The following is a 14,057-nucleotide window of genomic DNA, read 5'->3' as shown; positions in this document are numbered from 1 at the left end:
AATGTTAAAAAAAAACACATACTTACAACCACTGTCCGTTTATACTTACACTATTCCTAGCTCTTAAAAAAACCCTCAACAACAACTAGCAACAAACAAGTAGTGCAAAACAAGACATTTTCTGTCATATTCATTAAAAATTAAGATGTGTATGTGAATTACGTGTACGACAATAAATCAATTCTTGTTCATTTGTCACATTTTGGTCAGCACAATGAAGTCTAGATTTTTGCTGAATAAATGCTATAATTTTGACTAATACATTTTGCTGAGTGTCTGAAGTATTATCTCAAGCAAGTGTCTGTGTCGTTGTTCAAAGCACGTCGTAAATTAGCCTCTACCAGGCTTGAGGGCGCGGCTGGGAATAGTAGAAATTGGCCAAATAGAGAGATACACGCCGAGGGAGTTTAGCCATCCAGTTTACAGTTTGCCGGCCCCTCAAAACTGGATGGCTAAACTCCCTCGGCGTGTTATCTCTCTATTTGGCCAATTTCTACTATTTTCAGCCGCGCCCTCAAGCCTGGTAGAAGCTAGTAAATTATGTGTTATTCGATAAATCTAAGCTAAAGCTCAACATGCCACCATTTGTAGTTAAAGGGCTTTCTCAGTGTATTTGTCCCACAGTGCACCTCTCCCATCATGAGATGATAGGAGCTCCAGTCGTCGATGAAGTTACAACTCAGCCCCAGTGGTTCCAGAAGCGACTTCACGTACGACTCGAATGCGCATGCGCCGTCGACGATGGGCCCAAAGGGTTTTGGGATTCCAAGATGGCGGCCGAGCACAATCATGTTGACCATGTCAGGAAAGAACGCCCCTGTAAAAATACCATTAATCATTACAATGGCGACAAAACGAGGTTGATCCATTATCTAATAATTTCAGGAATTCTAAGACAAACTGTAAAATACAAACATCTCTCTAATGTGTGTTACGCTGAAGAACGACTAGCTGGCCAAGCATTTTTTAAAACCGTTTTAACGTCATTTCCCCGAACGTGCTTGCACGAAATACAAGTCTTTTTGTTGAAGCAAGATTTTTACGGCTGGATGCCCTTCCTAACGCCAACCCAAACCTTAGTAGCGCCCAGGAACCCTCTAACTGAGGGGGGAAATACGTGTTAAGTGCCTTTCCCAAGGGCACAACGTCTGAGTGCATGTCCAGACATGTCTGAGTCCAACCCTGGGGGTTGAACCTTGGTTTCCTTGCTTGACAGTTCGATGTTCTATCCACTACACCACACAGACGCCACATATAAACGATTAATACGGATGTCCACTACGTAGTGTTTTACCTGCTCCCGAGCCTTCCTCTTCCTTGAACAATGCTGGGATGTCGATTATGTCTCCTTCTGTCAGACCCAACTCGCGCTTCAACTTGTCACGATTCCAGTCGATGTCATCCTTGTAAATGAAAATGTACAATGAAACGACAAAGATGTTTCCTTCAACTCTATAGTCGTGTGACAAAAAAAGGAATGTCTACAAACAAGTATGAGTTATTTACTAACAGATGGAGTTTGACCTTGTGTAACAGTGGGGGTTATAGGCGCTACCAACTGACCCGGCCGAGGGGTCTAGACCTTTTCGGCCGAGCGGTTAGAGCGTCTGACTGGTGCTCGGGAGGTCGTGGGTTCGAACCCCGGCCCGGGGACCAGAAGGGGCGCTACCAACTGACCCGGCCGAGGGGTCTAGACCTTTTCGGCCGAGCGGTTAGAGTGGACTGGTGCCGGGTTTGGTCGTGGGTTCGAACCCCGGCCCGGGACCAGTGGGTTTTTATCTGTTTCTACTCACTCCTCCTGTTTCTTACACTTGACCACTAAGTATCACATGCACTAGTTTCCCATCCCCAGAATGCAACGCTATGCAATGCTAACCTCATTTGCATAGGACAGGAAGGCATCGGAATGATCCTGGTGACGTTAAACAGCTTGTTTTTCAGTGTGTTTTGAGGTGTTGGGGCATTTTATGCTCAAGGTTAATTAAATTACTATGGGTTGAATCTGACAACAAATAGAGAATGAATTTTTTTGAATGAATTGTTTGTAACGTTATAGTGGTAACGCTGTATGATGCTGTAACGTTACAAACCACATGTTCCATGTTGAAAAGTACAAAAAACTTCATTCTCTATTTGTTGTCAGATTCGACCCATAGTAATTTAATTAATGTTGAGCATATAATGCCCCAACACCTCAAAACACACTGAAAAGCAAGTTGTTTAATGACCAGGATCATTCCGATGCCGCCCTGCCCTATGCAAATGAGGTTAGCGTTGTATTCTGAGGATGGGACACTGGTGACACGCACACTTGGAACTGTGAGATGTCTGATTCTGCCATTGCAATACTGTCAATATTCATTTACTTTTGGGTGAGAAACATATTTACAAAACTTGTAACCAGATTTTCTGAGTTTTAATGTTTTAAAAATAAAACTTTTTTCAGAATATTGTCTTGGCCACCATGGTCTGACAAACCTGGAATACTTGGTTTTCCTCCCTCAACTTGCTGTCCTGTAAAAGTTGCTGTACCGTGACAGCAGCTGGTGTTCCATATCTCTCTTTTCCTGGATAAATAACAAAAACGTTATCTGTTAGTGCCTCTGGCTGTCAGAGATAACAGCTTTAGAAAGTTGTGTCGAATTCCTATATATATTGGCTGACAGCTGGTACAAGTTTCCTTTTGTACACCTCCCGACTGAGGAACCGCTTACCCAGCGAGGTCACAGGGTCGGCCACCATCTCCACATTCAAGGCCAAATGCAAACACCACCTCTTATCCTGATTACCCAAACACCAATTGAAAATAAAAATCCTCCAACCGTTCCATTTCAACTTTGATCATTTTATCGATTTGTATTGTACTTAAAAATATATTGTATTGCTTCTGTATTGATTGAATTTGTATGTACTAAGTAATGTTGTATTTTGATATGCCTTGTATTTATGCACTTATGTGTCAGTGGTAGCCGCTACCAGCCTTGTTGCTGCCTGGTTGCCACTTGTTATGCACTGTTGCATTTAAATAAACAAACAAACAATACGTACCTTCGAAGAGAGGGACATCCCCGTGCCCCTGTCCCTGCAGCCATCCTAAGTAGGCGTAGCAGGCATCTGGACTGGCGAGTAGTAGCCGGAAACCCTGAACAACATGTCATCAAACCAAAATGAGATGCCATCATTTACAACACTATCAAGAATCAATCTTAAGTTATCACTAAAAATAATGACTATACCATATATATACTTAATTAAATATAGTAAAACATTAAACTTTATCCCAACACACAATTTACAGAGATCAAACTTTCAGCGACCACTGTCACCTTCATCAGGATAATTTTACAGGGCAAAGGTTAGGAATCCGCGCATGTGTATTGGGGCCAGTTTTAGTATATAGAGATTGGCAATACAAAACCAAATGTAAAAAGTCTTTTTTGTGGGAAATGTTGCCTTTTTGGAGCTGGATGTTACAGGTAAGGGTTCTTGAATTTTTATTTTGTTCAGAAAACAGACTTTCAGCCATGTTTGAGATGTCCAGCAAAGAAAAGAAGATATATGTTTACATGCATTGCTGTGCTGTCCATGGGAGGTCAGAGGTCACCCTACATTGTAAACAAGGATTTTAACGATGTTTAGGTGCGTAGGATTTTGAAATTTTGGGCTAAATGGACAGTTTAGATGATGTGCTACCCAGTCAATGTGTGATATGGATGGCCTAAAACTCAGGTAGGTGACTTTTGATGCCGCTTTTCTGTCATGATTTACATGTATTAGATGCCTATTTTCTATTTCTAGGCTGTGCCCTGCCCATTAGTGACCGATCACTTCACAACGTGATCTCGCGAGAATTACGGTTTACAAACACGTGACCTTATTCACACGAGGTTTTACTGATACATGACGTAAGCAATTGATCAAAAGTGCCGGGAGTTTATATCGTCCACCATCTCTATTCAGTGAAGGCTGAAGTGCTCTGATATATATAGCCTCCTTAATGCCTCTGAGCACGTTGTGAAGTGATTGGTCATTAATTATCCTGATGAAGATGACAGTGGTCGCTGAAAATTTGATCTCTGTAAATTGTGTGTTGGAATAAAGTTTTACTATGATAACTACCAACACAAATGAACTTTCATGATATACTTAAATATTTAAGTCTAGTAGGTAAAACAGGTAAAATATATTAAGAATTAAAACATTTGATGAGCTATTCAAACAGAGGAGGGAGGTGAAAATGTTACAAGGAAAGAATATAGACTTGCCTTTCCTCCCCTTGCTGGAACAAACGTCATAAACTCGTCAATATGGCCGACAGCCAACCAATCAGAGTAGAGCTCTATAGGCGACTGGACTCTCTGTGCCTTTAGGAAACTGCGGACAACTTTCATCATCCGCCGTCCGTACTGATTCCTGCTGACAGAAAATGAACATTTGAAATTACAGTCTTTCGCTGCCAGGGGTTAACTGGCCTCCCGGGAATCAATTACTTGGCTTCTAGGCGAGATTTAATCGGGCTTCATTTAAAATTGTCTACACTGCAGCCAGCAATAATGGGCATAGCATGCCTATTACATGAGACACAAAAACTCAAAGGTCCACTTCAGTACAAAACAAGAATTCGGAGATCTCATACCTCCATGAAATATATGAGGTTTTGTAAATGTTTTTACACAGTACACTACAGTACAGAACAAAACAACATCTGAAATAGGTCAGGCTGTAAAAGATATGGTCAACTCCCTGTGGTCAACTGTACATGTAGCCTATTCCATAGGGAGAACTTCATTAATCAAACCGGGCAGGCGCGCTGTGTTATGCTTGACAGCTGGTGTTTTGTTGCAAAACCTGCACATCTGTTTTCCCTGCCTTGCATTAAAGACACAAAAACTGGAAGTTCTGCTGCAGTACCAAAGTCAGTCACCAGGAGGCCCATATTTGACCTTGACCTTTGGCTTCCTTAGACCTACCAGCATACCAAATATCACCACAATCCATAAAGGCGTTCTGAAGTTATGCTGACTACAAATGTGCAGAAACACACACACACACACACAGACGCGCCAAAAACAATACCTCCATTTTTCATGGAGGTAATAATGGCGTTGGGAGGGCAAAATCTGACCATTTCTTTGTGATCACAACCATCAAAATACAATTTTCATAACAAGCCACACATTTTAAAAGTTGCCATCAATGCTACCAAACCAAAAACAGTAGCATAAACACAAGATACCAAAACATCAAAAGAGTATTTCAACTGGCCGATGTGATATTGCAGAATGTATTCGATATAGAACGCTACGTCAACGCCGTGATGTTTCGTGGCACAGAGCATTAGGGTTTTAAGATTAGGATTTAGGTCATCTCACTTTAGTACAATTTTCCAAACCTTCGGGGACGTAAGAGATCTTTTACTACATGCCCACGACGTCTAACTAGCTATTAGATGTAATAAAAGTCATACGTAGGGGACGTAGATCCGATTAGAATCCGTCCGAGCGGATACTTCTTGCCGTTTGCTGTTACCGGCGGGCTGACCTCCAGGTTCCCGAAGGAGTCCAGGGAGTTGGGCTCCTCATCCTGACTGTAACGGGTCACGTATCCAAAGTCCTTTCCCTTAAAAAAAAAGTAACAAGTACCAAGTGTTATTATTGCGATTATTTAATCAATACAATTTCTTAGCATGAAAGTTCATCTGTGTTGTTACAAATCATTATGAAATAAAGACTAAGCTTTAGCTGCCAACACTTAGATACAGAATTGGGACTTACCCCAATTTTCCCCAAAAATTAAGGATGCGGTCTACATAAGAGCTCACAGACCTTCCCTGAACAGAGACGGGGGGCGACACAGGTTATCTGGCACGTATGACCCGCTACTACGGTCACGTGTTTCTGACGTCACGTTCCAAGAGTAGACGGGTCCATTCCGTGAACAAGGTTGATGGAGTCAACCGAAAATTTGGTTTGTCCCAATTCTGTATCTAAGTGTTGGAAGTTAAAGCTTAGGTCTTTATTTCATAATCAATACAATTTTTTGTTCAACAATAGAATTTTGGAGTCATGAATTATACTTGTCTTCTATTGTATTGGAAGCAGATTTCCAAAGGATGCGTTGTGCAGCTCATGGCTCTTTGCAAAGGACAAAGACGATGTACACGGAACAAACTATATCTTGCCGGAGCCGGAGAACACAGCTAGAGATTTATCCTACTGAGCCAGATGTCAAACAAACAAACAAACAAACAAACAAACAAACAAACAAACAACCTAAGATCGCACGGCATGCTCGTCTTCTCAAAGTATTTCGCTACAAGGCACCTGCCTACATGACACAAATGTTCAAATGGCTGTCACCCCCAGTGCTTAGAGTTCGTACTCGCACTGCTACGAAACAGCTCTACAGCTTCGACCCTCACATGCTGGACACTTCTATAACACATGTGGAAACCTTCAAGGGCAGCCTGCAGTACCAAGGGCCTGTCCTGTTGAACTGTCTTGCTGCTGATCAGCAGCAACTGACAGCAATGTCAGCATTTAAAAACGGACTGTAGATGACTGCAGATGAAATGTTCCTATACTGAGTCTGTTTTGTACATGTAAATGTTTGTAACGTCATTTGTATATTGTTGTGTTCAATTTGTGTAATGTAATTTTTAATGTGTGCCCAAGGATACCTGAAAATCAGATCACCTGATCTGAGGTATGCCCTGGTAAAACAAATAAACTTGAAACTTGAAATAGTGGACATCTTACAAGAAGCTGCATCTTGGCGAAGTTCTGAAGACCTCGGTCCCGAGGAGAATCCAGTACCACGGGCATGACTTCCTTCCCCGGTACATGGGAGTAACCCAGCTCAATCTCATCCTGTAAAACACAGAAAGGACATATCTGTCAAGAACTTGTCTTCCAAATTTTTCCTAATGTTTAGGCCCTTTTTATTCGCATCAGGTTTAGGGTCCCCAGTGGACATCATCCAATATAATCAAATCAAACATGGCCTTACACTGTAGAATAGCGTTATTTAACCTTGGTAAGGGACGCCCGAATCTATGTTGCAAAACCTGTGCTGGCAGTCTCTGGAAGTACGTCGGAAGATCGCCCGCCAGGTTAAATAATGTTTTATAAGATTATACATAATGCTGTCTCCGTCCCACACTCAACCAGGATTGTCCCGGTGGCTCGATACTCCTGCCGCATCAATCACACTCAAACATTGCAGGCCATCGCGAGCAGAAACAACTTCTACAGGCTCTCGTTCTTCCCCTGCACCACCAGGGAATGGAATGAACTTGAGCCTGGTGCGGCGGAGGCGGGGTCTCTCACCCAGTTCAAATCTGAACTGGTGAGGACCCTGCTGCATTGCTGCATTCATCATCATCAATGTAAATATTACTAACGCACTAATGCACCTGTCCCGTCTTTAGCACACACAAAATCAGTTGTCTTATGTTCCCTTCTCAGTTATCCTTGTTTTCCCTTTGTTTTTTATGTACCGGGTCACAATTGTTACTAATACTAACAATGCGTAACGGCTGCCAATAATCCTACACTGTAGGGCTGGGCAGTAACGGAGAAGAAGAAGAAGAATGAACAAAGCAATATCCTTTGTAGACCACAAGACACGAAGGCCTTATTTTCACACAATCGGAGAACTTTCAAGCCATTGATGAAGGAAAACCGAAATACCGTTGAGATCTTTATTAAATTGTTATACCCTTGAAGGTCTCTGTTTAATTGCAGTTTGCACTAAAAGGGCAACGTGTAGTAACTTAAATACATTTATAGATAATGTGCGGGGCAACCTAAGAAGCCCAGTGACTTATCGAAGGGGTTACCCGTAAATACTATTTCCTAAATAACATTTTACAAACATGTATTGTGAATTCAGGAGAGACCAATGTTTTGAAATTCGCATGTATGTTGGATTTAGATTAGAGATTAGATTAGGGATAGGGTTAGGTATCCTCTCAATAGTTTGTACTTAGTTGCCATGGTTGTTAATGATCTTGAAATACGTGACTTTGCGCCAGTTTACGTGGCATCCAGTGCAGTTTTCAGGGCTTGGAAACCCAATTTTTCAAAGCCAATATTCTACTCATTTATCTACATACTAAGATGAAACCACACTATCCCAGTGTATATTTGGCCCTCGTGAAACAAAAATTCACGACATTCTGACGGAAAATGGTTACTAGAAGGGCCCTTGGCTGATTTTTAGGGTACCGCCCAGAAAATAAAGGCCTCATCTTGGGGCTTGTTTCTGCAGTATTAAAAACTAAAAGTATGAAATGCTGACTCAAATGGACCAATGTGAAGCAGTATGTGCCAATATCACAAAGATTGTCTTATTCAGAATATTTCCAGTTTTGCTGCCCTGAAATCTTCTTCTTCTTTATTGGCAATGACAACAGGTCAAGACACAGGTTATCAAGGCAGTGTACAAATGGTATTAGATAACCCACATGTACAAACGTGCAGACGAACATCGCATTGGATGCTTTTAAATCAATGCAGACTCATGGACAATTTCCGCAAAGCTGTATAGGATAGCAATGGCGTCGCCCTACCTGCATCCACCTGTCCCCCCTGTTGTCCACGTGCGGCACGATGACTAACGGCACGCTGGCCGCTGACGTCACTTCCTGGAGCTCCTGGATGAAGGTAAGGTTTTCTCCACCTTCCATTTCACACACGAACGCCTGAGAATACAGCAACTTTTCAAATAAGAATATTTACTTTTAAGAGGTTCCTCTTTTTTCTCAACAATATACAATATTCAAATACTACAACATGTACAGGTATTTTTGCTGGAATCAAATCGTTTTTTGTAGCATCGTTTTTTGATCAATCCTGTCGGCATTTGTATCAGTTTCACTTGTTCATCCATTTATTATATTGTATACAACTTCTATATGTTAATTTTGTGCTTTGCTTGTCGTATGTATTATGTATTGTCTGGTGGCGACATGAATATAAGTGTAACTTGAGTGTGTCGCCACCGCGTCATTATATGTTTCAATAGAAAACTAGAAAGGCCAATATTTGCTTTGGAGCAAATACAGCGATGGGTTCACCACATTTTACGACATGGCAGGGAAAGAATGAGAAACACAAGGGAAAACAATGATTTACATTGATATAACTATAATATGAAGTAACATACAACTAAAACAACAGTTGGATAGCTATTCCCTACTTTATTGATTAGGATTTTTAATTGCATAATGCAAACTGTTGATTTTCAAAAAAAAAAAACGTTCATGCCCCGCATTCCAATGCTGGAGCAGAAAAGCTTGAAATACCTACCAAAACACTTGAATAAAGACATACTGTCAGTATGGAAATGCTCTGTGCAGGTGTTAATCAAGTTAAATCCCAACAGCCAATCAGCAAGAAATGCTCTGTGCAGGTGGAAATGCTCTGTGCAGGTGTTAATCAAGTTAAATCCCAACAGCCAATCAGCAAGAAGTATAGAGGAAAGCTGCATGCCTATTGGTTGATGCCCTGCATTCCATTGTGATGACTCATGCCCAGACGTAGTAAACACGGCACACTAACACAGTAATACATTTGCTATAACACAGCCAAAAAATAAAATAAAAAAATAAAACCATTCTAAAAGCCTGTATCACAAAAATTTAAAAAACGCCTAGGGGTATTTGCCCACTGTACCTCCATACCAAATTTCAGGACCTTAGGCCCTAAAATGAAGAAGCTGAATCCATTTTAAAAAATGGCAGGAGAAGAAGAAGAAGAAGGAGGAGAAGAAACATCAGAAAAAGCAATATGGGTTCACCACCACTTCGTGGTGTGGTGAAGCCATAAATAAGAATATGTCATAAAATGTCATTTATGTTAGGCCATGTTCATTCGATTTCATATACTAGTATATTGATGAGATACGCGCGATACTGCTATCGTTGTGACTACTTTAGCTGGTGTGTTACGCGGAAGGGCGGTTATACCGGCTATACCGACACAGATACAGATACTTACCTCTAACGGAGGAAGTGTGTTGGGTGTCATGATCCAGGGAGCAACTTGGAAAACCACCGTGTCTTCAAAAATGGGGGAGCCTCGTCCCTGTAAAATTAAGCCAGGCTAAGTCCTAAATACAAAATCTCTCACTTTCAAAAATGGAACAATATACTGTATAGGGAATCCAATATGTATATACTCTGTGAATTACAAAGATTGTTCTTCAGTGCCTGGACTTCTAAAATTGGAGCAAGTGTGTGAGGCTAAAAAAACAGCTGAATGTTTGGGAAATATGGTATTTCGTAAAATTAGGAAAAGGAAGATACCAGGATATAACATGATATATAATATGCTACGTGTATTTAATTTTGTGTTAATATTGCTTTCTTTCCTTTGCTGTTATGCATAATAACTTATGATTTGACTAATGGACTTCTTGTTCAATTTGACATGTTTTTGATAGTCTTACTTTATTGTTTAGTCAATTAGTTAGTAAGTTACTTCGTCGTGTTAAATTTATATTATTTTGTATCTATTTTCATTTAATTTGTTTGATTCGTTGTCACTTATTTATTATACACGTGTGTAAAAAGAGGTCATAAAAACAATTGGATTTTAGGAGAACCTACTCGATAAACCCTTAGGTTTCTTGGGTTCTCCCGCATATTTGGTTGTACAAATTCATTACATACTGTTTTTATTTTTATGTGCAAACTGAAATAAACAATAAACAAACAATAACTCACCCTTTGCAGTGTTAGGGTGATTGACACCTGTCCATCAAACGTGATGTCAGGATAGTGTAGTCCTTCCACAGCGAACTCGTACGTGGTAGTGTTATCTCTCAGGTCCACACGGTAGTCTAACTCCACCACATTGCCTGTGTCTGGTCCTATGATGTGTTTCTCACTCTTCAATGGTGTATCTGCGAGAAAGCAAAATGTTCCGTGTAATTCATTCTCTGACGTTCGTGGCTCGTACGTGCCAAGTAACTGTTTCAGTTAGCCTCTACCAGGCTTCGGGGGTGGGGGGTGGGCTGGAAAGAGTAGAATTCGGCCAAATAGAGAGATAATAGGCCTCGGGAATTGATCTGGTAGAGTTCTCTGAAGCAGGTCTCTCTACCGAACCAACTCCGGCTAGTTTTCAGTCACAATTTCGGCATGAATGTTGCTATATATTAGTATAGTGTTGATTCAACTTATTATATCGATAGAAAAACTTGGCCATGGGCACATTAAATTTTTAGAACTTTTTGTGATTTTTAGGGGTGATAAAGACTTTGACGGCGATTATCATCGAGGGAGACGTACATCCAAACTGAAGTTTAAAAGGTGCATCAAGCAACGTTTATAATCAGCTTTAGAAATGGGTTGTACAAGGTGAGCAGTATAAAACATCCATCTAGCGACAAAATATCAAACTGCAGCTTTAGATAGCCAGTCACAGGCGATATCTGTACCACATATAGAACATGAACCAGGTCTGAACAACAGAGACGAAGCAAGCCGCGGTGCACGTGGGTGAATGGATAGTAGTGGAAAGGCAAGGACAGCCGCCATACTTGTACCGAGGAGGTTGGAACAGAACAAACCCTGATTACCTTGACAATATACATGTACATGGAGACAGATCTAATCTAAACTACAAAGGGTAAAAAAAACTTGGTCGACGAGGAAGAAAATGGACATACATGTCCATGAACACTGAAAACAACAGCGATGTTAGTATAATATGTACTGTAGAGTGACATGGACAAATCGTGTTAGGGAGAAGAATCGAATGAGTACAGTGCACCCATAAGACCATACAGGGCAGTTTACGTGTCAAAACTAGACGAAGATGCACGAAAAGCAACAGAAATGCATCCAGAAACAACACGAGAAACAACACGAGAAACAACACGAGAAACAACACGAGAAACAATACGAGAAACAACACGAGAAACGCTGTGTTGTTCTAGCTGCATGAAGGGATGAACCAAGAAAACTCCACATCGAAACTACAGACACCATAATAATGCTGTAACATGTACTGTAAGAATAACTAAGAATAAGTACAGGGTGTAGATGAAGTGCTTCATGGTCTTTTTAGACCGACGAATGCCTACTACTACTATGTACTACATGGGAAAGGAGTCAAGAAACACACGCCAAGAAGACACGACGATGACGTCTTCTGAGAGTTCTCCGACATCTGTATGGCTTTACCTTCTTGTTTCGGTGGCTCGTCTCTGGCTTTGTCTTCTATCAGGTTTCCTATTTGGTCTCGCATCTCCACAAGCCCAATGTCGATATCAGGAGCGTCTTCCTCAGGCTTTGTCAAGAATTCGTTCAGCATTTTGGACAGATCTTCCAACCTTCTGTCCTTCTTAATAACTAAGATGTACAAGAAATATATTTTGATATCCCAGAAAAGAAGGCGGGCTGATTCTAGTGAAGGGATTGAAAAGTATTTTTAGGTGTCAAATATGTCTTGTGTCCAACCAAAGACGCGTTAAGACCAACAAAAACTAAATGAGAAATGGAACTTGTTAATGGTGGGAGGGGGGGGTATTGGTTAAGTGTGAATTTCAAATAGATGTAATAGCTCTTTGAGAGGTTTTAGTGTCAACCATTCAGATTAATATTAGTAATATGTATAGTAGTCTTTTGCATAGTCATATATTGCTTTTTCTTGACGAGTGCTCTGTTAGTAGTACAGTAATGGACGGAATCGAAGTTACTTGATCTTATCATGAAAAAGGATATAAAGAGTTATTTTATGAAACAATTTATCTTATGAGTAGTACATATTTCTGAAACATTTAGGAAATTACATGTTAAAAAAGCAATCATTTCAATTTTACAAAATATATAAGCAAGCATGTTATATAAGCAACGAAATGAGGTCACCGCAATCGTACATTCAAGTAACATTACTGCCATGTATGCTAAGCGGTAAGAAAACTTGCGTCTGAGAATATTTTGCATAAGCGATTCGGATTAAATCACTATTAATTTTTGAAAGCACGTTATATTGCATTACGTGTTTTAACACGTAATGCAATATATCGTGCTTTCAAAAATTAATAGTGATTTAATCCGAATCGCTTATGCAAAATATTCTTAAACTTAAAAGTTCATGTGTGTCACTGTGCACATGTATGTGTATGTACGCACGCGCGTGTGTATGTGTGTGTGTGCGCGCGTGTGCGTATGTGTGTGTGTGCGCGCGTGTGTGTATGTGTGCGCGCGTGAAATGGTAGCTGTGATATCATAGAATTATTGACCAAACGTCTAACCGACATGACTAGAATATCTAGACAGACAGATATATCTCCCCACCGTCCGGCTGTAGACAGAACATCCCGATCTTGTCCGCTGTTTCCGGCGGTGTACTCAGTCTGATAGAAAAGTCCGACGGAAGCTTCGGTGGTCCACGCATGCGCACAACCATCGGGCTCATGTCCTTCAAATCTGATGAAAAGAGTGAAAATTAGTATAAATTTTAAAGTTCTTCTGTGTTGGTACAAGTCATTATGAAATAAAGACTAAGCTTTAACTCTCAACACTTAGATTACAGAATTGGGACTTACCCCAAATTTTCGGTTGACTCCATCAACCTTGTTCACGGAATGACCCGCTATTACGGTCACGTGTCTCTGACATCAAGTTCCAAGAGTAGACGGGTCCATTCCGTGAACAAGGTTGATGGAGTCAACCAAAAATTTTTGGGTAAGTCCCAATTCTGTAATCTAAGTGTTGGAAGTTAAAGCTTAGTCTTTATTTCATTAAGAGTGAAAATTCTTCATCAAAACCAAACATGTTATAACTTTTTCTTCAGAAGATTATAAGATGGGTTTGAGCGTCATAAAATAATGAAGACAACATTAAGAGAAGGCTGACAGAATTAGGAAAAATTTACATTTGCTGTCCAAAAATTGGATGTATATTCAAATGTGGAAACAGCATTTGTAGAAGTCGAACCTGACCTACCTAGTGGTCCGTCAATCCTACTGTTTTTATGATCGGGATCAAAGTTTTCTTCGAAGTCGTCGTTGTCATTGTTGACGAGTAGTACAGCGCCGTGTCCTGT

General features: G+C 40.6%; 1 protein-coding gene across 5 annotated transcripts in view; it reads right to left on the bottom strand.

Annotated features, from left to right (window-relative positions):
• Positions 1-490: 490 nt before the first annotated feature.
• LOC109479261 (protein-arginine deiminase type-2-like) overlaps positions 491-14,057 on the bottom strand; it is a 31,890-nt gene continuing 18,323 nt past the window's right edge. Inside the window, exons 4-16 of one of the 5 annotated variants that reach the window (XM_019781205.1) lie at positions 13,958-14,053; positions 13,307-13,438; positions 12,191-12,358; positions 10,730-10,908; positions 10,002-10,088; positions 8,573-8,719; positions 6,759-6,869; positions 5,468-5,619; positions 4,266-4,416; positions 3,049-3,142; positions 2,479-2,567; positions 1,295-1,403; positions 491-817 (exon numbers count right to left, since the gene is read on the bottom strand). In XM_019781205.1, coding sequence (XP_019636764.1) covers positions 564-817; positions 1,295-1,403; positions 2,479-2,567; positions 3,049-3,142; positions 4,266-4,416; positions 5,468-5,619; positions 6,759-6,869; positions 8,573-8,719; positions 10,002-10,088; positions 10,730-10,908; positions 12,191-12,358; positions 13,307-13,438; positions 13,958-14,053 — 1,769 coding nt within the window. In that variant the 3' untranslated portion in view covers positions 491-563. The remainder of the gene's footprint in view (positions 818-1,294; positions 1,404-2,478; positions 2,568-3,048; positions 3,143-4,265; positions 4,417-5,467; positions 5,620-6,758; positions 6,870-8,572; positions 8,720-10,001; positions 10,089-10,729; positions 10,909-12,190; positions 12,359-13,306; positions 13,439-13,957; positions 14,054-14,057) is intronic. The other 4 variants (XM_019781206.1, XM_019781207.1, XM_019781209.1 and 1 more) reach the window with 4 other exon arrangements.

The sequence above is a fragment of the Branchiostoma belcheri genome, unplaced genomic scaffold (assembly GCF_001625305.1).
Source record: "Branchiostoma belcheri isolate BF01 breed outbred unplaced genomic scaffold, Haploidv18h27 scaffold47, whole genome shotgun sequence".
NCBI lineage: Eukaryota > Metazoa > Chordata > Leptocardii > Amphioxiformes > Branchiostomatidae > Branchiostoma > Branchiostoma belcheri.
Note: the sequence above shows the minus strand (reverse complement) of the source record. Positions and strands in the feature narration are given on the sequence as shown.